At 40.3% G+C, this 27723-nt stretch overlaps 1 protein-coding gene across 2 annotated transcripts; it reads left to right on the plus strand.

The window, feature by feature from the left end:
- esr2a (estrogen receptor 2a) lies at window positions 1-27218 on the plus strand. Of its 2 annotated transcripts, none has more exons than XM_085371980.1 (9): window positions 1-170; window positions 11898-12561; window positions 12830-13023; window positions 15949-16065; window positions 17342-17650; window positions 20759-20897; window positions 21403-21536; window positions 24264-24447; window positions 24643-27218. In XM_085371980.1, the coding sequence occupies exons 2-9, from the start codon at window positions 12185-12187 to the stop codon at window positions 24875-24877; spliced, it is 1689 nt and encodes a 562-aa protein (XP_085228106.1). In that variant the 5' UTR covers window positions 1-170; window positions 11898-12184; the 3' UTR covers window positions 24878-27218. The 2 variants fall into 2 exon arrangements, with proteins under 2 accessions (XP_085228106.1, XP_085228107.1); XM_085371981.1 differs by having other exon boundaries at window positions 12857-13023.
- The last annotated feature ends 505 nt before the right edge of the window (window positions 27219-27723 follow it).

Genomic DNA, 27723 nt, shown 5'->3' on the forward strand with positions numbered 1-27723 from the left:
TATCAGCGCAACAGGGCTGTCTGTGAACTCGGAGCTTGGACTTTAAGCGGTTCGTGACAGCCCTATTTAATACTTGACTTTACACTTTTACCCACGCATGACGCCACGAGGGGACTCGGTGGGGTCGGCCTGAAAACTTTCCCCTGCCATTGGTGTTTCTGAAGGAACAGGTAATACTATTTTTCACGCGTTTACATACGTTTTGAAGCAGAGGACGCTCACAGACTCCCCGCTGTCCCTCAGATTTATTGTTGCGGGGTCAAATATCAATGCAACAAGGCCCGCACCTGTAGTAGAAAGCGCATAAAATACAGATAACATAGATAACAGGTGGTCAGAATAAACTCCAGCAAGAAATCACTACATAGGCTTTTAAGGACTTTAGCTGACCAGTGTATTTTAAAAATAACCATTCATAGATCTTAACTGGATGTAATCGATCTTTGAAAAGCTTCTTTAAAAGTTTAAGGTCGTATGGATATGATTTAACTGCAAGGAGGCTATTAATACGCAAACTATCTTACTAGTTCCTTTATCGTTTAAGGTCTGTTAGCCTCCAGTGTATTCTTGGATCATTAGGGCTGTAGGGTCTCTCGTTTCTGTATTTTGCGTGCACTTTTGTGGAGAATCAGTGTTTTCCATTTCAACAAGTCTAATGTGAACACAAGGCCACTTCAAAAAGCACTTATCACTGTGTAAACAAGAGGCTGCTATCGGCCAGCTGTCTGCTCTGCTAGGGTCAAGCTCACAGGAAGAATTTCCTTTCCTTTGTGCATATCATACAAGATATGTAGTTATTTCCAGGGTCGTCTATTTAAACAGTTAGCTCTGGTGCTAATAGGTCAGTTATACTTATCTGGTCCATGGCACAGCAGGTAAGAAGTGAAGCTTAAGATTGTGTGATCTTATTTTTACAGATGATTTGGTGTCATTTTTCTTCCCTTAAGCTTTTTTAAAATTCATTTATTTTAGCTTTGGTCTGGCAAATATAACAAGCTTTTATCCCTCTTTTAATTTTGACAGCTGAATAGCTTTACTTTGACTCCAGCCTGGGTGAGGAAAATGAGGAAATTTTACTTCAGCACACAATTTCAGATAATATGATAATAAGTGCAGTCATTAGTTGTGGCCCTGACTTGTCTCAAGATGTAGACTATTAAATATTAGCAATTAAATTAATATGAGGCCAGTGTGCACTGACTCGACCTAGAGAGAAGTGGTGTTTTATTATCGACTTTTTGAGTTACAGAAGTTGTTCAGGGGAGGTGATCAGAGCTCTCCTCTCACACTTTGTGAGACTTTTCTTTGAAGAAACAACACTTATTTGCAATGATGATCACTTCTACGGCAGGGATTAACATGCCAGATTTATATAAGTAGAGATCTGTGACCACAGGAACAACTCTAGTCTTATTTGTCCTTCGATTCTAATTGTTGTTATTCTGTTTCTGTCATGATTGATTGTGCATCCTGTATCACCTGTAGCCATGATTTAAATGTCTCTGAGGTACTCCATGTTCCTTGTGTCTGAATAGAGCTATACAAACAAATGTGACTGTTTTTGCTGTTTAGCATGAGGGAAGCGTTAGTTAAAATTAAGGATGCATCAGTTGTGAATTCCTGGGTGGAATACTGATGTTTAAAACAGCAATTTGATAGATAACTGAAGCAGAACAATACCTTTTTTTCCTGTCTATTTTTCCCTTGAATATTAACGTTTTGTGCCAGGAAAACAAATCAGCATAAACAGAGAAGTACTGACCACTAACACAGGTAGATGACGTCTTATTTGTGGAAATGCTTATTTCAGTCAGTAATGCTATTATCTGCTCATACAATTGTCTTAATGCCTAATAATTAGAGAACAGATTAGTATTTCCTATTTCCATTTCATTACGGACCCTAAAATGCCAATAGGAAATAACAATACAGCTAATACCGACTATTACAGTGCAGTTCCTTCAAATTAGTTGAAGGAAATAACTACAGCCACTCAGGAAATGTATCACTTATTACTTCTATTGGAACAGATCTTCAGGTATATTTCTACTTTTTTGTTGTTGATCTATCTGGAATTGTCAGGCAGGTGAAGTTAGTACTGCTTTTGTCTTGGCTTACACTAAATTCAGAAGTCTCCCTTTGTATCTATTAAATCCATCTTGAATAATTGCTGATTATGTTGTACAAATAAGCCTGGAAGATTCAAATGTATTGCATTCTGGATCAATTTAAAGTGTACAGGGAGACTAAGTGATTGAGTTAATTAATGTTTAACTGAGCAAGTGGTGCAAAGAAGCCTCAAATTATGCATTCTAATTGTTGCCGACTGAAGTGTTTAATTTTCTTCTGAAAGGTATTTGCATATCGTCTGAGACAGAACACTTCCCTGGTGCATTTCAGTGAAATATTTTGCACGTTCTCTGGCACTATCCTACACCAACATCCCCACGTATTTGCCGTGTGCAGTAAGGCAGGACTGTTTTTGCAAAGGCCATTTTTTCCTGATTTTTTAGGGAGGCTGTAAGGTTTTAGGATAAGGGAACGACACGGCCTTGAGATTTTGTTTATTCTGACAAATAATTGGGAACAGATAGTGTTGTTGCTAGTTTAGATTGATTTGACTTTTTTAACGCACGTGTATTTCTATGAGGATTTATAACTGTGTAATCTTGAGTCATGTGGGGAAAAAGTACACCTTCTGTGTGTAACTGTAACGTTTTATGTGCAAGAATATAATAAAAATAATCTCGTCCTCAGCAAAAGACGGATAAATCCGTCTCAGCTGTACAACAACACATGACATACTACAGTGTCTTTTTTTTATGATACAAAAATTAAGCCAGAATACAAGTAGTAAGTAGCAGCCAGATGCACTTGATTCAAATGCCCGGGATTACCTGATCAACAAGCAGGGCAGGCGTAAGCACCTCCTATAAAAGCAAAACTTTTGGCAGTTTGCTGGTCTGGATTTTTCAGGTGTGCATTAGAACAACGCCAAACAGGAAAGACAACAGCCATGAGCCTGAAGAAACAACTGTTGCTGCCCATCAATCTGGAAAGGGTTACTCTAGATGTCAGATAGCATGCTAAATGTCAAAATTCATGACTGAACACGATGAAAAGATTGAACAGGTATGGCCTGCCAGTAAATATTGACAGGAAAAAGCCTCTTACCTTTCTGAATAACAGCACAACTTAGGTTTGCTAAGTTGCATCTGAACAAACCACAATACTTGTAGAGAAAGTGGAGATGTTTGGCTATAATTCACTGCACCACGGTTGGAGAAAACGAAACACGGCATGTAACCAGAAAATCCTCGTACCAGTCTCAAGTATGGTATTGGATGGGAGATGATTTGGGCTTGAAAGAAGAACTGCTTCAGTTGGACACAAGTGCTTTTCTCTGACATTTAGAGGACTAAAGCAAACAGCACCCCATCAAATTGGTTTTTAAACCCACAAAGACATGAAAGTGAGGTTTTAGAGATGGCCATAAATCTGCTTCATCATTCAACAAAGATCTTTAAAATTTGAAACCCTTTGTTTTCACGATGCAACAGGTTTTTGTCCTGGCGTCACTGTCACTTTGTAACAGAATTAGCTGGAGATGCAGAAATGGTAATAAGAATCCTTTAGTAAGATTTCCCAACTGCTTGACTTGAAATTTAAAGCCTTATAACCATGTGAGCCGATAGTAGGGGCAGCAAGATGTGCAGGGAGCTTTTCTCCCACAATAAGTTGCCAACTTCTAGAGAGTGTAACAGTGAGGAAGTCTGAAGGCAAGGTCAAAGCTTCAAAGGAAACAAAAACTCTTCCACATCTGCTTTTAGCCAGGATTGGTAATTAAAGAAGAAAAACCTTGCCGCAATCTCTTTTAATGTGACTCATCTGTTTTGGGAGGAACATTCACCATCTACAGACACAAGGTCACAAGAATCACTGTGAGACTAGTTGAAGAAGACAACTAGTTCTCCTTCTCCTGCTCTGTTCTTCTTTAATGCTTTCACCAGCACACATTCCTCAAATTACAGGTAATCAGATGCCGACTCGTTATTGATTTATAGGTTTTTGTGATCCATTGATCTACTTTTAATCATATATCATTCCCCAAGTATTAAGGAGAAACCGATGAGCTGGCAACTAGTCCTCCTTCTCCTGCTCTGTTCTTCTTTAATGCTTTCACCAGCACACATTCCTCAAATTACAGGTAATCAGATGCCGACTCTTTATTGATTTATAGGTTTTTGTGATCCATTGATCTACTTTTAATCATATATCATTCCCCAAGTATTAAGGAGAAACCGATGAGCTGGCAACCAGTGCATTTAAACCTCAGAAATTGGCTCATAGGCTTTGATTTTCAGTCATTCAGGAAAGGAAAGGATTATAAACCCATAGAAGAATCAATTATCTGTCATCAGCTAAGGAGTGGATCATTTATCAAACCAGATATGTTTATAAAAAACCATTCAGTTCGTTGTGTGTCGAGGCTAATTTGGGAGCAAGTGTTTGCCTTAGTTATTGTAAAAATCTCCAAATATACTCAAAGTACATGTGGCACATTTTTGCATTTAGTATAGGGCTGCTCGATTATGGCAAAAATGATAAGCACGATTATTTTCACTGAAATTGAGATCTCGATTATTTGACGATATTTATTTAACCCTTTAAGACCTACTATAGAACCAAGTCCGCCAGAGCTTATATTATTTTTTTACATGTTGTAGTGCCATTTGTGGGAGCATTTCAAGTTGCTATACAACTGTTATAGCCCATATTTTAATAATATGTATGCATTAAGTCCATAGTAACTACATTAATTGCAAAAAAGTGCAATAAACTACAAAAAAATTGAAAATCGTTTTTGGTTTTTTTACATATATTTCTACTTGGAGAAATTTAAGAGGTTTATCCCTCAAAACTTTAAATACAAAAAAGTTGCAAAAAATAGTTTACAACAACAGGAAATTTATTTTGAGTATCTTCATAGTTTTATTTTGGCGATACAGCAATTTTTATATACTGCAGGAAAAACGAAAAAACAATCCTATGATGCAAATTTGCAAAGAAAACAGCAGGTGCATCAAAATAAAATATTTCCAGCAGTGCAATTTGAGTTCTAAGCATCCCAGAAACTATTCAGAAAAGTCAAACATGACCAGTATAGGCTTTTAAGGCCTACAAGTAAAAAAAACTACATTTCCGCAAAAATGACGTCACTTCCGGTTTCGGCCAGGAAATGGCGGACATGCGATAGTTCGCGCTGACCTCTGTTTCACTGTGGGAAGTGTTACGAACAGCTGATCGGATCGGCAAAGCGTGTTTCTGGTTTTGTGTTTTGCTGTTTTGTTCCTGCAAGCGCTTTTTATGCAATTTTTGCAAAGCTATATGTGGAAGGACCTAGGACAAGCTGATGGCATAAGATGTAAGTACAACTCCTCCGGTTTCATATGCAAAACAAATTATTGCGCTAGCTTACACGGTTCAGGTTCTACAGGGATTTAAAAATAGTTACACAAAACGGAGCGTGCTGCTCTGACCGGCTTTAAAGGGTTAACAATGACTTTAAAAAATAATATAAAATAGTGTGCAACACCACTGAAGTTTTTTTTACCTCTCTTTTCAACCAACGGCAGTCACTCTCCTCTCCAAATAACTTCTGCTTAGCTTTCCGAGCTTCCCTCGGGTCCTCTTAATCAGCGGTCTCCAACCTTTTTTTGCGCCACGGACCGGTTTATGCCCGACAATATTTTCACAGACCGGCCTTTAAGGTGTCGCGGATAAATGAGGGAGGGGCTAATAATCGGCTCAGTCATTTTTAATGACTGCAGAAGGAAAAAGTTTAGCATTTATTTGAGCAACATGATTTTATCTTTTGTCTGTTTTTGTTGTTTAGTTTCGCTTTTGGTCTTTGCTCTATTCATCATACATTGTAATTTATCTGTTTGTTTGGAGCCAACTGAACAGATGCCTCAAAATCCACTCGGAGCAAGTACTGAGCTGAATCACTTGGGATTGCAAAATCTAGTCCTATTAAGTAATCTTCCTGTTTTAAAAAATAGAATAGAATAGAATAGAATTCAACTTTATTGTCATTGCACATGTCACAGGTACAAGGCAACGAAATGCAGTTTGCATCTATCCAGAAGTGCTTTAGCCACGATATAGATATATTACAATATATATTAGCAATAATATAGATATGTGAGTATATTACAGAAATAGGTCTATTATGGTATGTTATAGTCCTCTCACCACTACTGTTCTCCCTCTACACTAACGACTGCACCTCCAAGAACTCGGCTGTCAAACTCCTAAAGTTTGCAGATGACACCACTGTCATTGGCCTCATTCAAGATGGTGATGAGTCTGCATACCGGCAGGAAGTTGAGCGGCTGGTACTCTGGTGCAGTCAGCACAATCTGGAGCTGAACACTCTTAAGTCTGTAGAGATGACAGTGGACTTCAGGAGACATCCCTCAACTCTGCTCCCCCTCACCATATCAGACAGCCCTGTGTCAACTGTGAAGACCTTCAAGTTCCTGGGTACAACCATCTCCCAGGACCTGAAGTGGGAGACCAACATCAACTCCATCCTCAAAAAGACCCAGCAGAGGATGTACTTCCTGAGACAACTGGGGAAGTACAGTCTTCCACAGGAGCTGCTGATCCAGTTCTACACTGCGGTCATTGAGTCTGTCCTGTGCTCCTCCATCACAGTCTGGTATGGAGCAGCCACTAAACAGGACAGGAGCAGACTGCAGCGGACTGTACGGGCAGCAGAAAGGATCATCGGCACCCCCCTGCCCTCCATCCAGGATCTGTACCTCTCAAGAACCAGGAAACGGGCAGGGAAAATCATCACAGACCCCTCACTCCCTGCACACAGACTTTTTGATCTGCTGCCCTCTGGCAGACGGTACAGAAGCCTGCAGACCAGGACCACCCGACACAGGAACAGTTTCTTTCCCCTCGCCATCTCCCTTCTTAACAGTTGACCTGTCACACTGCTCCCACTGCCAGACTGCAACTGCACCTTATGTACATTTTGTAGTATTCATTCCACCTCATTCATTTCTGTATTTTATGTATATAAGTTTAGATTCGTTATTTATAGTTGGTTTACACAGCTTTGTGTATGTATGTGTAATGTGTGTATATATAGACACGTGTGTGTGTGTGTGTGGTGTGTGTGTGTGATTTACATTGCTGTGCTTGAGAGCCACCATCTACCGGAACCAAATTCCCTGTATGTGTCTGCACATATACTTGGCCAATAAACACGATTCTGATTCTGATTATAGGGCTGGGCTATATCATACCGTTCACGGTAATACCGGTGTAATTTTGGGCAAAGATAGGAAAATGAAATATCGCGATAGAATATGGGTAAAACGCGCATGCGCAGTGCCTATGTTTACATAAGCGCATGGCGGCGACGCAGAATGAGAAGAGCGAAACTGGATCGTTGAATGAAACGGATGAACCAGAACTGGTTTGTAAAAATGCTACAACTTCAGTGGTGTGGAACTGGTTTAGCTTTCGTCCGTCAGATACACAACAAAGCACTATTTCTGGTAGAGCATGCTAGCGGGCCGTCGTTATTACCGTGTTTTTTTGGAAAATACAGCACACTTAAAATCAATCCTTTGATTTTTCTGAAAATCGACAGTGCCCCTTATAATCCTGTGTGCCTTATGTATGAATTCTGGTTGTGTTTACTGACCTCGAAACGATTTTATGTCGTACACGGCGCTCGAAAATCTGTCAAATGTTTTAGTATGACTTTGCTAAGCTATGAACCCGCACCGCTTGATGGATTGTCGGAGCATTACGGCTATCGTAGGCAGGAGCCTCGCGGAGTGATACGTACTGTGCTTCAACATAATATTACCGTATTGTGTGCGTATAACCTCTTTTTAAGTTTTGTGGATGTTATACATGGTTATGCTGAGGATATGTCGGCCAGTTTCCACTGGAAATGCCTTTTGGTTAAACTATCAGCAAGGAATTTGCATTTGCACTGTTACATTTTTATATAACTTTAATGCACATAAAAAACAGCTGCTTGTTTAAGTGAAAATACATTGCTGGTTTTTTTGCACAAATAAAGTTGTGGAGTTGTAAAGTATTTTGTCTAGTGTCAATTATATCGTTATCGCAAATTTTTAAATGTATATCGTGATAAATATTTTTGGTCATATCGCCCTGCTCTAGTATGTTATAATGTACACGGTATGAAGTATGTTATGAATATGCTATAACTATAAGTATGTACAGACTATGAACAGGATATAAATATAAAAAACTATACAGAAATATGAGATATGCAGGTTATAAACAGTTGTTGAATTAAAATTTATTGTATTGTACAGAATGATTATTTACACAGAACTATAAAGTAGTGCAGTTAAGATAAGTGAGATATGTGGATAATTTCTACAGAGGCTATATAAAGTGTTAGTGGTTGTGAGTGGTGGTTCAGTCCATGTTGTTATTATTGTGTGTATGAGGGTACAGTTGTCCATTTTGTGTGTGTGTGTGTGTGTGTGTGTAGGTGGTTGTGGGTGTGTGTATGTCCAGTCCATGTGTTTAATGTGAGTCAGGTGTCAGGAGGCAGAGTTCAGGAGTCTGACAGCTGTGGGGAAGAAGCTGTTCCAGTACCTGGTGGTCTTAGTCCGGGGGCTCCTGTAGCGCCTCCCAGAGGGCAGGAGGGTGAAGAGTCCATGTGATGGGTGACTGGGGTCTTTGGTGATTTTCCCAGCCCTTTTCAGACACCGCTTCCTGTAGATGCGTTGGGCAGTTTTCACAACCCTCTGCAACGCCTTCCGGTCCGAGGCAGAGCAGTTCCCGTACCAGACTGTTATACAGTTGGTCAGGATGCTCTCGATGGTGCAGCGATAGAAGTTCACCAGGATGTCTGAGGACAGGTGGTTCTTCCTCAGAGTCCTCAAGAAGAAGAGGCACTGGTGAGCCTTCTTGACCAGCTTGGAGCAGTTGGTCGTCCAGATGAGATCCTCGGAGATGTGGACTCCCAGGAACTTGAAGCTGCTCACACGCTCCACAGCCGTCCCCTTAATGTAGATGGGTGGATGTGGGTCAGCATTCCTCCTGTAGTCCACGATGAGCTCCTTGGTCTTCTCGGTATTAAGCAGCAGGTTGTTTCTGTCGCACCACTCAGCCAGACGATCCACCTCCTCCCTGTACCTCATCGTTGTCGTTGATGAGGCCAATCACCATGGTGTTGTTGTTGTTGTTGTCCTGGTGTGAGAGGACAGAGTGCAGTGCGATGGAGACTGCATCCTCTGTGCTCCTGTTCTGGCAGTATGCGAATCGGTGGGGGTCCAGAGTGTGTGTGTGGGGGGGGCAGGATTTGAAGTGTTATGTACCTAAAGGCTAAAAGACCCCTGTATTTATAACAAATGTTGGCTTTTCAAACAAGAAAATAAAAAATTCAGATGAACCATTAAACAGGTGCTAAACCATATCAGAGCAAACCAGAGCCATCCCCAGTCGGCTTCTTCCATACCTCATAAAACATCCTCGGACTTTGACTTTGAAATAAAAGAATTTTATCCACTCAGTAAAGTTATGTACTGTGTGAATTTTACCTGCTATTTAGGTCAAAAGAGAAAAAATAGTTGCACATTCACATAAAAAAATGAGGCAGGAAGAACTGAGTGAACAACAGCTCAAACACCGCAGGACTCCAATTTATCGCACGCTGAAAGCTTTAAATTTTGAGCACAACTGTTTCACAAGAGAATAACACACTACTCTGTGCATTATTGTCTGAAACCGAGAACTTTTCCACAGTAAAAATTTCTAATGCTGATGATTATTCAATTAATCAACAGAAACTGGAAACAGTTTTTACGATCCTTTCTTTTAGTGAGTTTTTAAAATCAGAAATCCAGGTTTGAGCTTTATAAATGTGAGGATTTTATGTTTTTTGTACCACATAACTAGGTACATAACCCGTCTTTAGATGTTTTCCCACTTGTTTATAGTCATCAAAATAATAGATTATCTTGAAAATAATTTTAACAAATCAAACCAAAATTGGATGAATCTCTCAACTGCTGGGTGTTTTTCATGTAAATTGTTCATCCTTCAGTGGCCTGTAATGTGTCTACATGTCTTTAGGGCATCATCGGAAAAGTTTGTTTGCAAAACTTCCACAGTAGAGGTCATAACTCTCATGCTTCGTAATAAATCCTTGAGGTCACTGATGAAAATATTATTTTGTGTTTCCCTGCCTTCATTTTTCATTATGTTTTCACAGCTGTAAGAACAGCATTTGCAGGCATGGTTGAATTTCATGTTATAAAAAGGAGAATTCACCTTGGTTTCTTTCAAACTGTCCCAAATAATTAATTGGCACTTATGACAGTTGAAGCTCTGAGTCCATTTACTGCCGTTTCTTTAGCAGTGCTCATTTTACTTGTAGCAGAAGCCTCCAACTACTCCTACGGGTTATCGAGTTTGTTACTCTTCTCTGATATTTACTGAGATTAATTCAGGCGTTTTTCTTGGAAAAGTAATGACTTACAGGTGTGGGCTTTATGCCACAAAGGTAGAGACACTGTGTACCAGCGACTGAAGACAGACTCCTGCCATTCAGGAATGATTAACTGCTGGATTTGATTCATCAGATGTGGTAAGAGTAAACCAACGTGTCCTTGGGCTGCACTGTGGTGCGTTACTGTGCACTCGCACTGCATTTATTGATCTTTCAGGTGTTTCTGTCCACAGGGCATCATAAATCACAATTTCTTTTTCCTCTCACCATTTTTGGTAGATACTGCAGGTGTTTTGAAGAAGCAAGTGAAATTGTAGCGTCTACTGATCGTTAGAGCTGACATTTTTATATTTTTTCATCGTTCTGATGGTCACTGTAGTGGCTATATTAATTTCTTAAAGTTCTTTCTTTCTCTTATATGTAATATAACCACACTACTGATGGACAAGCGCCTGTTTTTATGCGTTGTCGTTAGTAACAGCGACGATAACACCTTCGTGTGTGGCTTGTTTATGTTCCACATACACCTTTCACAATAAAGCTCAAGATCCTGTTGAGACTTTTCAAAATAAACTGAATCACGTGAAAGAGCAGATTATTTACAGATGAGAAGTAAAAAATAAACCTTAGACTCAAACGTTAGAACAGGCTTTCCCCGCAGCACGCCGTGTAATAAATACAAAGAAAACGGCGGCCTTTACAACTTGTGTCTATAAATGTATAGTTTCATGCATCGGTTAAAACACTCGACTCCGGGTAAAGGACGCGCAGCTGGAAACACTTCACGCAAGTCGAGCTGCCCGAGATTCACAGAATTTACAGACAATGTTACATTTTTGTGATTTTATATCGTTATCGGACGATAGAATTCTTATATCGGGATATGAGATTTTGGTCATATCGCACAGCCCTATAAACCACTACACTGTGCAAAAGTAAGCTTCCGCTGAAGAGTGTGTGGGCTCACTCCTAGAGATGGGGCGAGGGACTCAGACAGTTAGAAGGGTTCAATTTTGCACCAGTTCCAGTGATTCAGGAATTTCACTAGAATTCCTCCTATGTGCATGCCACGTATAAGCCTAGTATGTGCAGTGTTTGGAGAAATCTATACACCCTGTAGCTTCTCTTTGTGGAGTGGGAGTGGTAGGCTTAGCTGGGACTACTGCTCCCACTCTTTTCGTTCTTTTTGATTCTACTTTTTTCCTTTTTTTCTGTAAACTGATTGTACTCAGATATTATCAGGGGAGCTAAGTATGAAGTTTTACCAAAGTTTAAAAGAAGAGATTGTAAATGAAATATATTTATTTCATCTACAATCGCAGGTAATGCCGTGTATTTCAATATATCAACCTGTCCCTTCTTCTTTCTTGTCCAGGTGGAAAGTTCTGCTGCTTTTACTGATGAAAAACCCATGGCAGGACTGAGAAGGAATAGTGAACATCCCTCCTACCCTGTCTTACACTCCTCTCCTGTAAACCTCCATCTTCTGGACTGTTTCACGAGGATATTCAGTTATGCCGAGCAGAAAGCAAAGTAAAATCCATTTCTCAGCTTTGACCATGTGAGCTCTGAGGTAGCTCTCTTAGCTCTGTTGTTTTTTGGCGACTCTTTCCAGTTGCCGGTAATGTAGTAATTCAAGTGATATTAGAAGCGTTTGGTGTCATGATGGCCGCTGCCTCCTCGCCTGAGAAGCTGCTGCAGCTCGAGGAGATCGACTCCAGCCGAGCTGGTAGCTGCATTCTCTCCCCGATCCTCGGCTCCTCTTCTCCTGGTCTGTCCCATGAAACAAGCCAGCCCATCTGTATCCGCTCACCATATACCGACCTCGGCCATGACTTCACCACCATACCTTTTTACAGTCCAACTATCTTCAGCTACGGTGGTCCGAGCATTTCTGAATGCTCCTCTGTCCATCAGTCTCTGGGCGCCTCTTTATTTTACAGCCGTGTGGGGACGCCCATTACGCTGCACTGCCCCCAGGGTCGATCCCAGCAAGGCCAGTCAGCCCAGACTCCGTGGGACAGTGTTATAACAACCAGGTAGGACTGGGCGCAACACCTTGACTACGCTGTGCTCTTTAATCAGTAGTTGGCCAGCTAATGATTATTCAATTAGTACTTAACCTGTTATTTATTGAACAGCTGTTTTTAGTAACCTTTTTCTCCAGTTTTTTCTTTTTCAACTAAAGCTACAGCAAGCTAAAAATAATCATCTGTAATCACATTACTGATTCAGTGATTTATTACTGTGTATTACTTTTAATCAACTGTTTTGCATACTTAATCTTCATGTTTTTGTCTTGGGAAGAAATCATGACTCAAAACTGTCTGTTAGCAAGAGTTTGAGGAGGCGCTCCCAGGAGAGCGAGGAGAGCATGGCGTCTTCAGGTGGGAAGGCAGACCTCCACTACTGTGCTGTGTGTCATGACTATGCTTCAGGCTACCACTATGGAGTCTGGTCGTGTGAGGGGTGTAAGGCCTTCTTCAAGAGGAGCATCCAAGGTGAGACAAAACATACATACGGTTCGAACAATTGCTTGAAATCTTTGAAAATACTTGAATTTTAATACACTTTTCAAGGTTTGAAAAGTGCTTGAATTTCAAATGTGGTGCTTAAAAGTGCTTGAAACTGTATTTCATTCACAACAAATAACTGTCTGACCGAATGGTTTTCTTATCAGATAGAGAAATAAAATGAGTCGCAAAGTTGAAAAGCTAATTTTCTCAGTTGGATGCCTGTTTATTTAAGGGAGATGAATATTACATTCTAATTGTACCTAATTACGGAGCCCCGCAGGGGACATGGGAGAAAAAAAAATTAGGGAGAAAAAAAAAAATTAAGACGGACTTTTGCGAGATCTCGCAAAACAAACTCGGGATCTCGCAAAACTTTTGCGAGATCTCGCAAAACAAACTCGGGATCTCGCAAAACTTTTGCGAGATCTCGCAAAACAAACTCGGGATCTCGCAAAACTTTTGCGAGATCTCGCAAAACAAACTCGGGATCTCGCAAAACTTTTGCGAGATCTCGCAAAACAAACTCGGGATCTCGCAAAAGTTGAATTCGAACAATAGCGGCAGCTACTTAGTTGTAATATTACTCTTTCTGGGTCACAAAATACACTTTTAAGATATTTTGAGGCGTGAATGTAGTTGTGTAAACGTCAGATACCTGCTCGGTTTACAAGACATCACATATTTGCACAAGTGCTCCGACGTTTTTGGAGATCTGACACCCACTAGCTCGAAGCTAACGGGAGGTCGAGACCTACTACAGCTGGGAGGAACACCGCTTTCCCGGCACATCGTGCCTCGACCTCCCGGTCGGCTTCGAGCTGGCGGCCTCCGAAGAATGCGGCTAAAACTTTTGCGAGATCTCGCAATACTTTTGCGAGATCCCGAGTTTGTTTTGCGAGATCTCGCAAAAGTCCGTCTTAATTTTATTTTTTTTTCTCCCTAATTTTTTTTTCTCCCATGTCCCCTGCGGGGCTCCGTACCTAATAATATCACAGATGATAAATTAAATAAATAGATTTTAAGTAGATGCTTGTGCATTCTGAAAGTTGAACTGAGTATGTCATCTGTTTAAAGCCTCTCCCAGTCAGTGCTGCTCTCCATGCCTGTCTCGTACATGGTGTTATTAGCACAAACACTTTAAAGGTGATAATTCATGACTTTAACAATAATTCAGACAGCAATGTTATTAAACAACTTACAGTTGGTTTTATTGGGAATTAACTTTTAACCTGTTAGGCCCCCAGGGGCTTTCTGCTTGAAAATGAAATGACCAAAATAAATGGAGTATTTCTCTGCAATTACAAAGTCTGTGTAAACAATCTTGGTATGAAAATAAAGCTAACACTTGTGAGACGTCATCAGAGGTGTAAATATTACTGCAGATTGATTGGTAGAGCAGATGTTCATGCACTACTTAAAACTGTGTCACTGTTGCAAAGTCCTGATTGCTTCTCTCAAATCTAAAGATGTGCAACTTTGCTCTTGTTGGTTGGTGTTTCACACCACTTCTGTTTTATTTTGTACTTTATCTAAGTGTCTTTTTTGTGCTTTTCTGCGCTTTTCTTCACCAGTTTCATATTAATGTCGACGTAACTCCTTTGCGCGTACCCATCCAAATGTTATGTTTATGCCTTGCTGACTTATTAGTAAAGAATAAACTAATAAGTCCTCTAGGATATAACCTTACACCCTAGATCTTGGTGGATTTTGGATGCTCCTGTTTTAATAGTTGGTAACGCTGACACTGAGTCACTACAGCGCACTTTCTGTGCAGTATTAGCAAGTCTGCGCAGAGCTCCACACGCGTAAATGATCTGATGTCCTCCTGCTGACCTTTGTCTGATGGCTTTGACTCATCCCTGCTGGACCTCGTGGCTCAGTTAGTGGATGTTTTGTGGATAGTGGTCACTATAATTCCCATCTTTATATCTATTATATTAGTACTAGTTCTGCTCTTTTATTCCCATGCTTTGATAATATTCCACGTTTAAGTACAAATTTGTGACATCCACACTGTTCTCACACAGGCCACAAAACAGCTGGACAAAGAGCAGTTTCCCTGACTTTCATGTGTTTTGTGATGGTTTTATCTACCCATCCAAAACATCATTTCCCCAAACAGCCTTCTTTGGCTCATAGCTGTGTCCTACATGGTATAATTGCTCCCATCTCTATTTGGGGGAGACACGCTGGAGCTATTATCACTTCAGTACGAAGCTTTTCTGGTTGTCACCTGGAGGATTCTACTGATGCTTATCAGGGAAAACTTTGTGCACTTAAACGTCCAGTTTCCCAGAGCTTTTTATACTCGCTGCCTGACAGATTGCCTAGTCAGAGGCTTGCCTGGAACAAATCCACATTCTGTGGTGTCAAGTCATTAACTTCCCATTATAATCAAAATTTATTTCATAATGATAATTTGAAGCTAAAACTTGTATGTTGTCAATTTAAGCTTTATTTTACAGGTGTTATGACATAATCTTGTATTACACAACACTTTGAGCTTTTGAACAAATATATTCAAAACTAGACCATTTAACCATTGCTATACATTAAGGCAAACCAGTATGCGTATATCATGCTAAACTGAATTTAGATGGTAATTTTGGATCACAGTTGACATTTTTCTGAAAATACCACTGTTCAAACAATATGTCTGCCTATGCAAATTAAGTCTTTGAGCAAAATGGCCAGGGTACGGAGAGAGGACTTGAACTGACCACAAAGGACTGCTTGTCATCAATGATTTTTGCTGGAAGCTGCACAAGCTGGAAATTCTCAGTCGCCTGTCTGTTGTGCAGGGATGCAACTTTGCATTATATTTTTCTTCATACAACTCATTTTTCATTTTTTCTATCCAACTTTTTATTTTTGTCTCAATGTCTGTCTCTTTGTGTCTTTTTGTTTTAGGACACAATGACTATATCTGCCCGGCAACCAATCAGTGCACTATTGACAAGAACCGCCGCAAGAGCTGCCAGGCATGTCGCCTTCGCAAATGCTATGAAGTTGGCATGACCAAATGTGGTTAGTATGATTATATGTATACATTGTTTCATATTTCTGAAATATGGCTGGGTGGCTGTAGCTCAGGTGGCAGAGCAGGTCAGCCACTAATCAGAAGGTCGGTGGTTCGATCCCAGGCTGCCTCCTGGCTGCATGCCAAATATCCTTGGGCAAGATACTAACCCCATGTTTGCCTACTGGTGGTGGTCAGAGGGCCACCAGTGGCGCCAGTGTCCGGCAGCCTCGCGTCTGTCAGTGCGCCCCAGGGCAGCTGTGGCTACAACGTAGCTTGCCATTACCAGTGTGTGAATGCGTGTGAGAATGGGTGGATGACTGAATGTAGTGTGAAGCGCTTTGGGGTCCTTAGGGACTGAGTAAAGCGCTATACAAATGCAGGCCATTTACCATTTAGTTCTGATAGAAGTTTTTGCATTTTGTTTTTCTGAATCCAGCCAACAGTAACTTGATGTTCTGATTATTACCTAAATAACTTGGTCATCTGATGATGTTTGGTTTATTTTATCTAAAATTTGAATGATGTGATTACTAATTATACAGTATTGATATTATACATATGCTTGAATATATTTTTCTAATGTTCTTGTTTACTTGTAAGATCAGTTAATTTCTATTTTTTCTGTAGAATCGTACAACAACATGACAGAACTATGTTTCATTATAGGCAAGAGCAAGAACAATATATGTTTTAATATTCCATAATGTTTTAGTATTTGTTTGCCTATTAATTCACATTTCATTAAAGAAGTCTTCATTCCTGCATTTGATCTGCTCTTGTAGTGTTTTGGTTAAAACGTGAAGTTTTAATTATGGGTATCACTGCAATGATGCAGGGATATCTGGATAGAAATAAAGTTTAATCCAAATGTTGTTCTTTAATATGGTTCCAGCGCTTTTACTTTAGTTTTTTTTCTACATATGAGAAATGTGATCTGGCTCTAAAAGCCACCACTGGCTCTATTAATCATTTCCACACAAAACAAATCTTTTCAACATCTGTTTGCAGTAAATAGGATTCCCATACTCTAAATTTGGATTTCAGTTTATTCCGACATTTTGTTTTCCAAGTAGGAACTACATGGTGCCAGATCTTGTAGCCTGTTCAGTGATTTCTGTCTGTAACTGATGGACTTGCTACTTGCCATTTTTGCTTTACCCTTCTTAACCCCCCAAAATTGCAATCTTATATAGAAAACAACAGCAAAATTTAACAGATATGGACAGTCTGGAACATGGGTTAAAATTGGCTATAATTTAATGCTTGCCTTGTTACTCACAGGTATTCGAAAGGAGCGTGGAAACTACAGGAATTCGCAGGCAAGGCGGCTAACCCGTCAATCCTCACAGTACATAACAGCTGAACCAAAGGGCATAACTGGACCAGCTGAAGGTTCATTAAATGAGCCGGAAAAACCTGCACTGACCCCAGAGCAGCTAATTGAGCGGATATTGGAGGCGGAGCCGCCAGATATCTACCTCATGAAGGACGCGAAGAGGCCGCTGACCGAAGCAAGCATCATGATGTTGCTCACCAACCTGGCAGATAAAGAGCTGGTTCACATGATTAGCTGGGCCAAGAAGATTCCAGGTGTTTGTTTTTGTGATATTTCAAAAAAAAAATTAGATGAATTTATATAATTAAAAAATTTTTTTTTATCTTCTTCAGGTTATTCAGGTCAACAAAAATTCTAAATGAATGTGGAGAATCAGACCTTCCATTTTCATTGGTCAATCAGAAGAAAATGTATGTGCAGTGTCCCCATTCAAATCTAATAAAACAAAACGGGTCCAAAAATAGGGTTCAAATATCACTTTACCAGCAGATTTTCTCCGACTGTGCATGTGCAAAGTTACATAGCAATGTGGCAATACCACTTAATTAATGGTTCGAGCCAGAGTGCTGACACAAATAAGTGTTTCGCCAATAGAGCAATTCATGTCATGAATAAATAAAGTGTAGTATACACTGATGAAGAAAATATACACTTCTTTTTGTAATTTTTAGGCAACATCAATGTGATTGATTGTGAGTCTCCTATTCAACCAAATCCCAAAGATGTTCTGTTGGTTTAAGATCTGGTGACTGAGGAGGCCATATGAGTACAGTGAGGTCATCGTCATGATCAAGAAACCAGTTTGAGCTTTGTGATGGTGTGTTTGCCTGCTGCAAGCAGCCATGAGATGACGTTGTAGTTAGTACATTATAGTTTCAGTTATGAAGGAATATAAATGGTCAGCCACAAGACTTGGGTAGGTGGTGGCATTTAAACAGGGCTCAGTTGGTACTAAGAAGCCCAAACTTGTACCATTACACCAACCTGAACCTTTGATAGAAGGCAGCATGGATCTGTACGTTCTTGTTGTTTACACCAAATTCTGGCTCTAGCATCTAAAGTTTTGACCAGGAAAAGTTTTTCCAGTCTTTTCTTGTCCGTTATCTTGTGTGAACTTTAATCTTGGCCTCGTGTTTTTAGCTGACAAGAGTGGAACACAGTGAGCTGCTGTAGTCCATCTGCTTCAGAGACATATTGCGGATTCAGAGATGCTCTTTTACATATCTTGATTGGAACATGTGTGATTTTAACAGTTGCTGCTGACTTCTTTTCAGATCACAATGTATTTTCTCTCTTTCAGACTATTTAGACTAGACTAGTGTGGCACCAACAACCATGCCATGTTCAATCACTTACATAACCTTTTTTTCCCCATTCTGATTTTTGGTTTGAACTCTCGCATGTTGACTTCTATACTTTCTTAAAAGCACTGAGTTGCTTCCATTTGAAAGCTGATAAGAGTCAATATTTGCACTTGACAAAAGAGCTGGTGAGTATATAGCACAACACACACAGTAACAAAGTTGCCATCATTAATCGTTAGTTCTCATTTACAACATTTTGATTAGTTGAATCTTGTATTAGATGAAAGCTTTTCTATATAAAACAAGGGCATTTCAAAGTGCTCCTGAAACAGCTGTTATTATGTCTAGTTTTCATGTTTGCTTGAGTTGAGAAATGCAATTGGTTTGAGATTATACAAAGAGTCTTTCTACAACATCAGTAAAAATTACTTTAATGATAACAGATCTAGGTATTTTATTCTTCTCGCTGAGCAGTTCACTGTCTCAAGACAGCTAATGATGTGTTTGTGGCTTGGCACAGTCATTTGTGTCTGCTTTATTTAGCGTTTGAGCCTGTAAAACACAGCAGCAGTGATGGAACTGGAGTCTGGCAGTGAGCTGTGAAATAACAATGTATCACAAAGGGTGGATTTCTGTAGCCTTGTTAATGAATTCTGACTGCTTGTGGTGAATTTAACAAATTTAAGCCTGAAAAAGTGAAATAAATCATTATAGCAAAGAAAAGAATTTAATTTCAAGCGTGAATTTCAAAGTGAATTGTCTGAATGCTCATTGTTGTCGTAGCCTGAGTCAGCAGCACAGGCCATACAAGTCTGTGGCACTGAGCAGTTTATTGGGAATGCGTGTTCATATGTATGCATAAATGATCATATTGAACGTGAGAGTAGCAGTACAATAATCTTTGTGTAATTTTGATTCTGACATGATTGTCGGTGCAAGTCGATTTAGTTTACTTGGCGTTTTGCAAAAAGTAATTTAAAGAGTGACAGATCTTGTCAAAGCTCACAGAAAGCTTACGGTAACTTCACACCATCAGAAGACAACTTTCCTTCGCTAGGTGATCACATCGGTGGTCACCCAGTGGGAGGGAACCTCCATCTATCCATCCATTTTCTACCTCTTATCTGAGGCAGGGTCGCAGGGGCAGCAGCCTAAGCAGATGAGCCCTGACCTTCCTCCCTGGCCACCTCCTCCAGCGTTTTCTGGGGGAACACAAATGCAGCACTCTCAGGCCAGTTGAGAGATCTAATTTCTTCAGCGTATCCCAGGTCCAGGCATGTCCCACTTTCTCCTGGTGGGACATGCCTGGAACGCCTCAACCAGGAGGAACCCAGGAAGTGTCCTTGTCAGATGCCTGAAACACCTCCGCTGGCTCCTTTTGATGTGGAGGAGTAGCAACTCTACTCTGAGCCCCTCCTGGATCGGTAATTAGTGACAAAGGGCAGCCCTGGCAGGCCCTGGCACTGTTTGTCCATCGGGAAAAACTCCAGTGTACAGGCAACAAGCCGAGGGGATACTAAGATACCGACCCCAACCCACCGCCTTTCAGCAAGGGCTACTCCAGACTGAGACACAGTCAAGGCCTGTCTCGGGGACACTGGTTCCTGTTTTTTGGGTCTTTTTCATTTATCTAACTCTTAGTAAATTGTGAGGTGCCTCGTAATCAGTACTTGTTATTATGTTTTTTAACCTGTTTGCTGAGACGGTGCCGTGTTTTTGTTTTACCTTGTTGGTTCGTTAATCAGTATCAAGTCTCACATTGCTCTTAATGGCACTGCCTGTAAAAAGGTGGTCTTTTTAGGGGTTTTGCTTGTTTTAGGTTTTATTTTATTGTTTTTTATTTATTTATTTATTTTTTGGTTTGGATATTTTTAGGTCAGCATTCTGTTTTTGCATTTACGGACAATGAGATGGAAAAAGTTGCTTCCAACCAAGTTGTTTACCTCCTGTTTCTCTTCATGCTGCTGCCTAGTTGCTCATTAGACTCGTTATTCAGGTTTCTGTGATATGCTTCATCTGCTCACAGCTATGTACTTTATGATTACATCCTTTTCTCAGGGTTTGTGGAGCTTAGTCTCGTAGACCAGGTCCATCTGTTGGAGTCCTGCTGGCTGGAGGTGTTGATGATTGGACTGATGTGGAGGTCAGTGGACCATCCAGGAAAACTCATCTTCTGCCCTGACCTCAGCCTGAGCAGGTACCACCTCCTAAACCTTGTTTCACTCGCCTGATTAGAGGCACTTGCTTCTAAAAAGAGTTATTGGTGGTTCCCAGTGTACTTACACACAATATCTTATGATAATACACCAAACCTCTGTATGTTTGTTTCTGTGTCTGTCAACTCCTCCTAGACCATCAGGGCTTGAGCAACCAAATCTGGCTCCTAAAGGTTCTTAGCTACATCGCATATTACGATGGCATCATGTTGCCTGGCAACCACCTAGCAATAGGCTACAACAACCCATTTTTAGCATTTAAGAACCTAAAACACCTATTCTGGGTTTTTTTTTGGTGATCTTTTCTGCCAGCTGAGAGACATCACTAATGTTACTCTCCTTCCTCTTGTGTAAAGTGCTTCAGAGTTAAAACAGCAGATCATCTTTTACTTCTTGGTGGGAGTTACATCTGTGTTATGTCTGGCTAATTTGTGGAGGTAAAAATCAAGAGTGTGATGCAATTAAATAACATTTTTGTCTTTTTAGAGAAGAAGGAAACTGCGTCCAGGGCTTTGTGGAGATCTTTGACATGCTGATAGCTGCCACAACCAGGGTGAGAGAGCTCAGGCTGCACAGGGAGGAGTACGTCTGCCTCAAGGTCATGATCCTCCTCAACTCCAGTGAGTGAGCATGTTTGTGTGGGCGGACATGAGGTCCACTCTCAGTGTCATGTGCTTAATGTGCATGTGCGTAAGTGAGACTGAGACTGTTTGTTTGTCTCCAGAACATGAACCCACAATGGGGTGTTAGATTGGTATCTCAGCATGTAATCTTGTGAGCCTACACATGGTAAGTATGTCCATAAACCAAATAACTAGCAGTGAAGACTGCTAGTTATTTGAAACTACACAGTGTTCCCTGTGTAGTTTCAAATAACACTGTGTAGTTTCAGTCTGTGCTATGAGGACTCAGAGGTTCTGCTAAAGTAGCTGGAGTAGCAGGTGGTACATAAGTGAAGATGAACACGGTCAAGGCCTCTCTGGTGAGATCATTAATGTTTTCTTTTTAATTGCCTCCACAAGCGAAGTCAGACTTTTGTCTGACTTTGCCGACTACAGAGCTGTTTCACCTTCAGCCCCAGAATATAAAAATCAAATGTTATTAAAAGTTTGTTTTTATTAAATCAGAGCTGACTAAAATGGCCAAGACTACAGAATATGGTTTAGATTCAAGTAAGAGCATTTATTGTCACATAGAAGAAAACCACATGATTCCTTGTGGGACCTAGTCACCCTAAATACATTTAAGATGATCAGATCCCAACAAACTAAATGTGAGGCATGGTGTGTTTTTGTGTAAGAAGTACTCTTAAAGTGTCTTTGAAATGGATCTATCTAGCATTCTTGGACTTGGACACTTAGCAAAAAGCACACTCATGCAATATGAGAATGTAATCAGTGTGAAAGTGTGATTTTTATTTATTTTTATTTGTTTAGGGCACTCAAGCCTCACGTTAGCTGGGATAATGTTAGCCTTTAACCAGCTGCTGTTGTTTAGCTGGCTTGTTGTCAGGATGGATGCATGTCTAATCTGTTGACTGTAAGTAATTGTGACAATATCGGGAATAAAAGAGCATGTTTATGCACGTTTTTGTGTTTTAGCACCCTGACTTTAGTTCAGGAGATGAGGCTTGAGGTGAGTAGGAAGAGGATTAGGTGACAGAGGAGAGAGAGCAGTGATGGAGGAGGAGACATGATAAGAACAAAATGATGAAAAATGTATTTAAATGTTTAGTGTTCACATATAGTTTAAAAAGAACTTTGTGACCTTTAAAATGAACTTATAATGCATGCTATGTATGTGTCCACTCATTCATTTTATTTGTTTTTTTTTGGGGGGGGGGGGGGTTGGTAGTTGTGCATCCGTACAAGAGCACGCTGCTTTTGGAGCTCAACATTTGTTTTGTAAAAGGAATGAGTAGGTGTTTGCAAACTATATTAAAGGCATTATGTTACGTTGTTATTAAGAAGTTCAACGTCTGGCATAGTTTAAAAGGAAAAAAAGGAGTTTACTTGATTAGTCAGTGGTTTGGGAGAGCAACCAGTTAAACCACCCACCCCACCACTAAGAAACACCTGTGGGTACTGTCGCGTTTTTTGTATGCAGTAAAACTAAGGTGTGTCATCCAGATCTTTGCACTGTACACTCAGAATACACACACACACACACACACACACACACACACACACACACACACACACACACACACAGAAAATGATCAACAAATGCATGGAGTTGAAGATCATACTACTTTATTTAGTCAATTTAAAGCCAGTCCCTTTGACATCTGCTAATTCAATAGCATGAAAGCCCCAGACCAGAGCCCCTGTGTTACTTACTAACTCTCAAACAGTGGAAAACCCCATGGTGATGTTTTGTGAATAATCTTTTTGTAGCAGTGGAAAAAACTAAAACCAAAGTAGCTCTGAATGTTCCAAAAACAGATTTAAAGTTCTGCTGCCAGAGATAAAAAGCAGAGAGATTCTAACCAAGCAAATGTTTAGACGAGATTTTAATGACCCTCAAAATGAAAACTACTCCTTAAAGACGGAGACAGGGCAGTCCAGTGTGTACAGACAAGGCACCATCTGTGAGACACTGTTCTGTACTCTACAAATATTTGAGCAAACTGTATGTTCGATGCTTTGGCAGGATGTTTCTAAATGTTTGAGCATGTCAGCCCTTTTCAAACTGTATTTGCAAGCACAACAAGTGTTTCTTTAGTGTTGAACAAAACACGGGGATTTTTCAGACTTCTGCTACCAGAAAGTTTCACAGTAGGAAAAGGGCTGCAAAATCAAATCAGTTTTTTTTCCCCTGGCTCATAATGCACCTCTGGGCGCAGACTTACATGCGTAAGCACCTTTTGATCCGTTTATAGTTGAAGCAAAGAGTCGATGTTACCTTACCAGAAGTCTTTTGCTTCTGTCCTTTGTATTTTATGCCAAAGTAAATTAAAAAAAAACACTTGAAAAATATTTGTATTTATAACACCTGGTTACAATCCTTTGACGGAAGGCCAGTGGTTATTTTCGGGGGTGTTAAATCTTTTGTATGCATTTTAAATAAATTGTGGATAAATTCCATTTAGCTGGTTCAGTCTGATGTTACCGGTGGTGTTGCACACGCTGGTTCTCTGGGTCATCTGTCCTTTTCCTGCTGTGACCGAATCAAGATGTCTGCATGAAAAATCCAGTTATGTTTTTGCACAGTTTACAAAGGATAATGCACTTCAAAATGTTTTATTTACTTTAGCTTCCAACATTAAACTCCTATATTGATATCTGTAATATAGTCTTTACTGTGTAGACACACTTAAAGTGTATTTCTTCCCATTTGCTTTCCAGACATGTGCCTCAGTTCCTCAGACGGCAGCGAGGACCTGCAGAGCCGGTCCAAGCTGCTGCGCCTCCTGGACGCTGTGACAGAAGCTCTGGTGTTGGCCATCAGCAAAACCGGTCTCACCTTCCAGCAGCAGTACACCCGCCTGGCTCACCTGCTCATGCTGCTTTCACATATTCGTCATGTCAGGTAACAGGACCCAACATCATGCTATTAAAACCTGGATATTTTTAAAAAAGGGAGACAGATCTGTAAATGAATTTATTTTACAGCTCAGATTTATTCAAAGCCCTGCAGTGTTATGAAACACATTCATCTGACCAGATTGTTCCCATCAAAAGTCATTACGTTAACCTCTCGCCCAACTTTGTTTTCAATGTGCAGTAACAAAGGCATGGACCACCTCCACTGCATGAAAGTGAAGAACATAGTGCCTCTCTACGACCTGTTGCTGGAGATGTTGGATGCCCACATCATGCACAGCTCTCGTCTGCCTCCTCAGCCTCCTCAGCAGGAGGAAGATCAGAGTGAGGCTCCTGCCCGGCTGCACAGCTCTGCAAGCGGACCTTCAAATACCTGGATTCCCAGTAGCGCTAGAGCTGGAGGTGAACCCCAGTAGTCAGATCAGAATTCCGATGCGAAAGAATTTTCACTGCTTTGCACAAAACTAGTTCACGGGAATGATGAGTATCTTCGTAGGAACGAGAGCTGGATTCTCTGATCTGTCACTGGTGAATCTTTGACACGCTGTGCACAGTTTCTGGTGAACTTTCAATATCTTCAAAGTTAACCGCATGGAGCACAGATCACGCTTTCAGGATTCTTTGCTTTTCCACTATATTGGCAAAAGACTAAAGCGAAACAGGAACAAACTGTCAAACCTGGTCACTCAGCTGTACTCAGATATGTGACAGGACCATTAAATCAGTCAGTCGACCAATGAAAACCCATGCAGAAAAACAGATCACAACTGATTTGATCACACCTCCCAATGACAGTATGTCTTTTTAAACTGATTAATCAGAGCCTGTACAGTTTGCTGGAACAAGCAGCTTATGTGTAACTGATTCCCATAAACAAGCACCTGCAGAAAACTCACACTTTAACTCTGAGTTAAAGAAATCTTATACTGTGAAACTTACAGTGCTCACTGGCGTGTTTTCTTCAACAAATCTCAGTTTGTGTTTCGACTTTGTGTGTGTAGATGTTTTAATGCTTAAGTGGCTTTTCTATACACATGGACTTTAATGTCGAGGCTGCAACAAAAGACTGTTGTTACTGATTATTGCTGATTACTTAATCAGTTTATTGTTGGGTCTATGCACTAAAACACTTATGATTTCCCCACAGACCAGGGCCACGGCTTCATCTGCTAAGTTTTGTCCATCCCACAGTTGCAAATGAAAATTTATTTAGTCGATGAATTTCAAAAATCCATTGATTTTTATTCTTATATTTATTTTGAAGATGGAGATGCATGAATAATAATAAAAATGCTGTTTGTACCCATGTTTAGACAACCCAAGGAATTATGACACATACATAAGATAATACTTTATATCCTCGTGTAAGGGATTCAAATTTCATCAAGACTGCAGTATATCATCACCTTATAACACAAAGATAGTTAAACTTCTGGGATATCAATCTGTCCACTTAAGAAGCATAAGCCATTGTGAACATCATCCACTTGCTTTGGTGCAACCAGTTGCGCTGTCTGTGCAACGATGCAACCCCCCCAACATGAACTGGTTTGGCATGTGGTGGCCTTAGACCACTTCTCTCTCCTTATGCCTCCTTACAGATCTTTCTCTGGTGTGACTTTTTTCACTTGTGTCACTGCTAGTGTTAGACTGCCTGCTGCACAGGCAGTCTAACTCCTCCAGGATGGCACATTCATACTCACTGTTACAAGAAGGTTTGCCGTGTCTCCAGGAGGATGAATACTAGGAGACGGGCAATTACCCAAGGGGAGCTGGACAGGACAGTAAAAGGGGTATCAATGCAGCAGCTGAACTGATATCGTCTTCTTATTATTGTGAGGAAGAACAGGAGGAGCCCTATAAAATGACCTCCACTGGACTATTCGAGAGCATGTTCCTGGCCAAACTGTCAGATGGTTGATAACGCTCATGCCACCGCCTGCAAAACCATTCCCTTCTTGCAGGGGTTGCCATTTACACCAAAGCAGGTGAAATAGATTGATGATGGATTCTGCTTCCTGACTGAACAGATTGATGTCCCTGAAGTTTACCTGACTATCTCTGATATTGTGATTATTGAGCGTTACCCTCATTTATTTTTTGAGTAGTGTATATGATCATTAAAGGCAGTATTTGCACAAAGCAGTTACTTTGTTAGCATCTCATGTATTTGTTGAATCGCTCACAGAGTTGTTTCATCTGGGTTAAAATTAACGAGAGAACTCCAGCTAAGAAGGTGATTTCTAGCAGAACTTAAGCTAATTGGCAGTGAATGTGGCAACTCTGATTTTCTTCTTTAGCTTAAAAAACAGACATGAAAACAATTCCTCAACTGAATGCTGATTTTTTTTTGTTTTGTTTTTTTGTTTTTGTTAAATACAGTTATTTGAAAAAGAAAAATATCAAGCTGTGTTGAGCTGGTGCCTTCACTTGCTCTCAATGTCTGTGCTTTATTGTCAAAGATGTCTTACTGTTGCTCTTATGCCAACGTAGCACTTCAAAAAAATTTCTATTTTTGTAGCTTTGAACTTGCTACAGTTGCTCTTTGTGACATGATGAAGCTTCAACAATCAGGATCACTGCAAGGTTCATCAAACAGAGGCCTCTGGACCCTCTGGACTCTGGTCTTTCTGTACAGCCTGTGCTTTTACTCTCATCAGCCTTTGTCACCAAACTGTTTAAGCACTGCACAGATACTTCTTGTTCAATTCTGGGGAAAATGTTTGATGAATGTATAAATCAGTAAAACAATACGAAAGAGGAGCCTTTGTCTTATTTGTTATTTATCAAACGCCGTGTTTTGCCAGCTTGCAAATGATCAGCAGAAGTAAATGTTAATGACTATTTAATTTTGAACACTATCTTTAGTCTAGACTACAAAATTATTTTTTGATAAAACAGAGATACTATAACTACTGGTAGGTAAATTTTAATTTGGAAATTTTTAAAAAAGTATATATAAAATTCACAAACTCGAGAAAGAAAAGCACCAATTCATTTTCTTTAGCCAAAAATGATTGGTGATTTTGGGGCAAACAAAACGAATCCTATACAAAGGGTAGTGTAAGTCACAGAAAACAGATGCCGGTGCCACTCGGATGGAGCGGGTCATGTGTAGCACAGTGTTCTCTGAACCAAATAAAATCTTTTAAAAGAAGGTCCCTCGAGTAGACTTTCCAGAACTTCCAGTCCTAATCTCTAACTGCGATTAACATTGATGTTATCCCTGAGGGTTTTGTTAGTGCAGCAGAGTACTGTGGGC

This window comes from Diplotaxodon limnothrissa, linkage group LG15 (genome assembly GCF_057381915.1).
Source record: "Diplotaxodon limnothrissa isolate DT_005_m linkage group LG15, D_limnothrissa_male_GT1.1, whole genome shotgun sequence".
NCBI lineage: Eukaryota > Metazoa > Chordata > Actinopteri > Cichliformes > Cichlidae > Diplotaxodon > Diplotaxodon limnothrissa.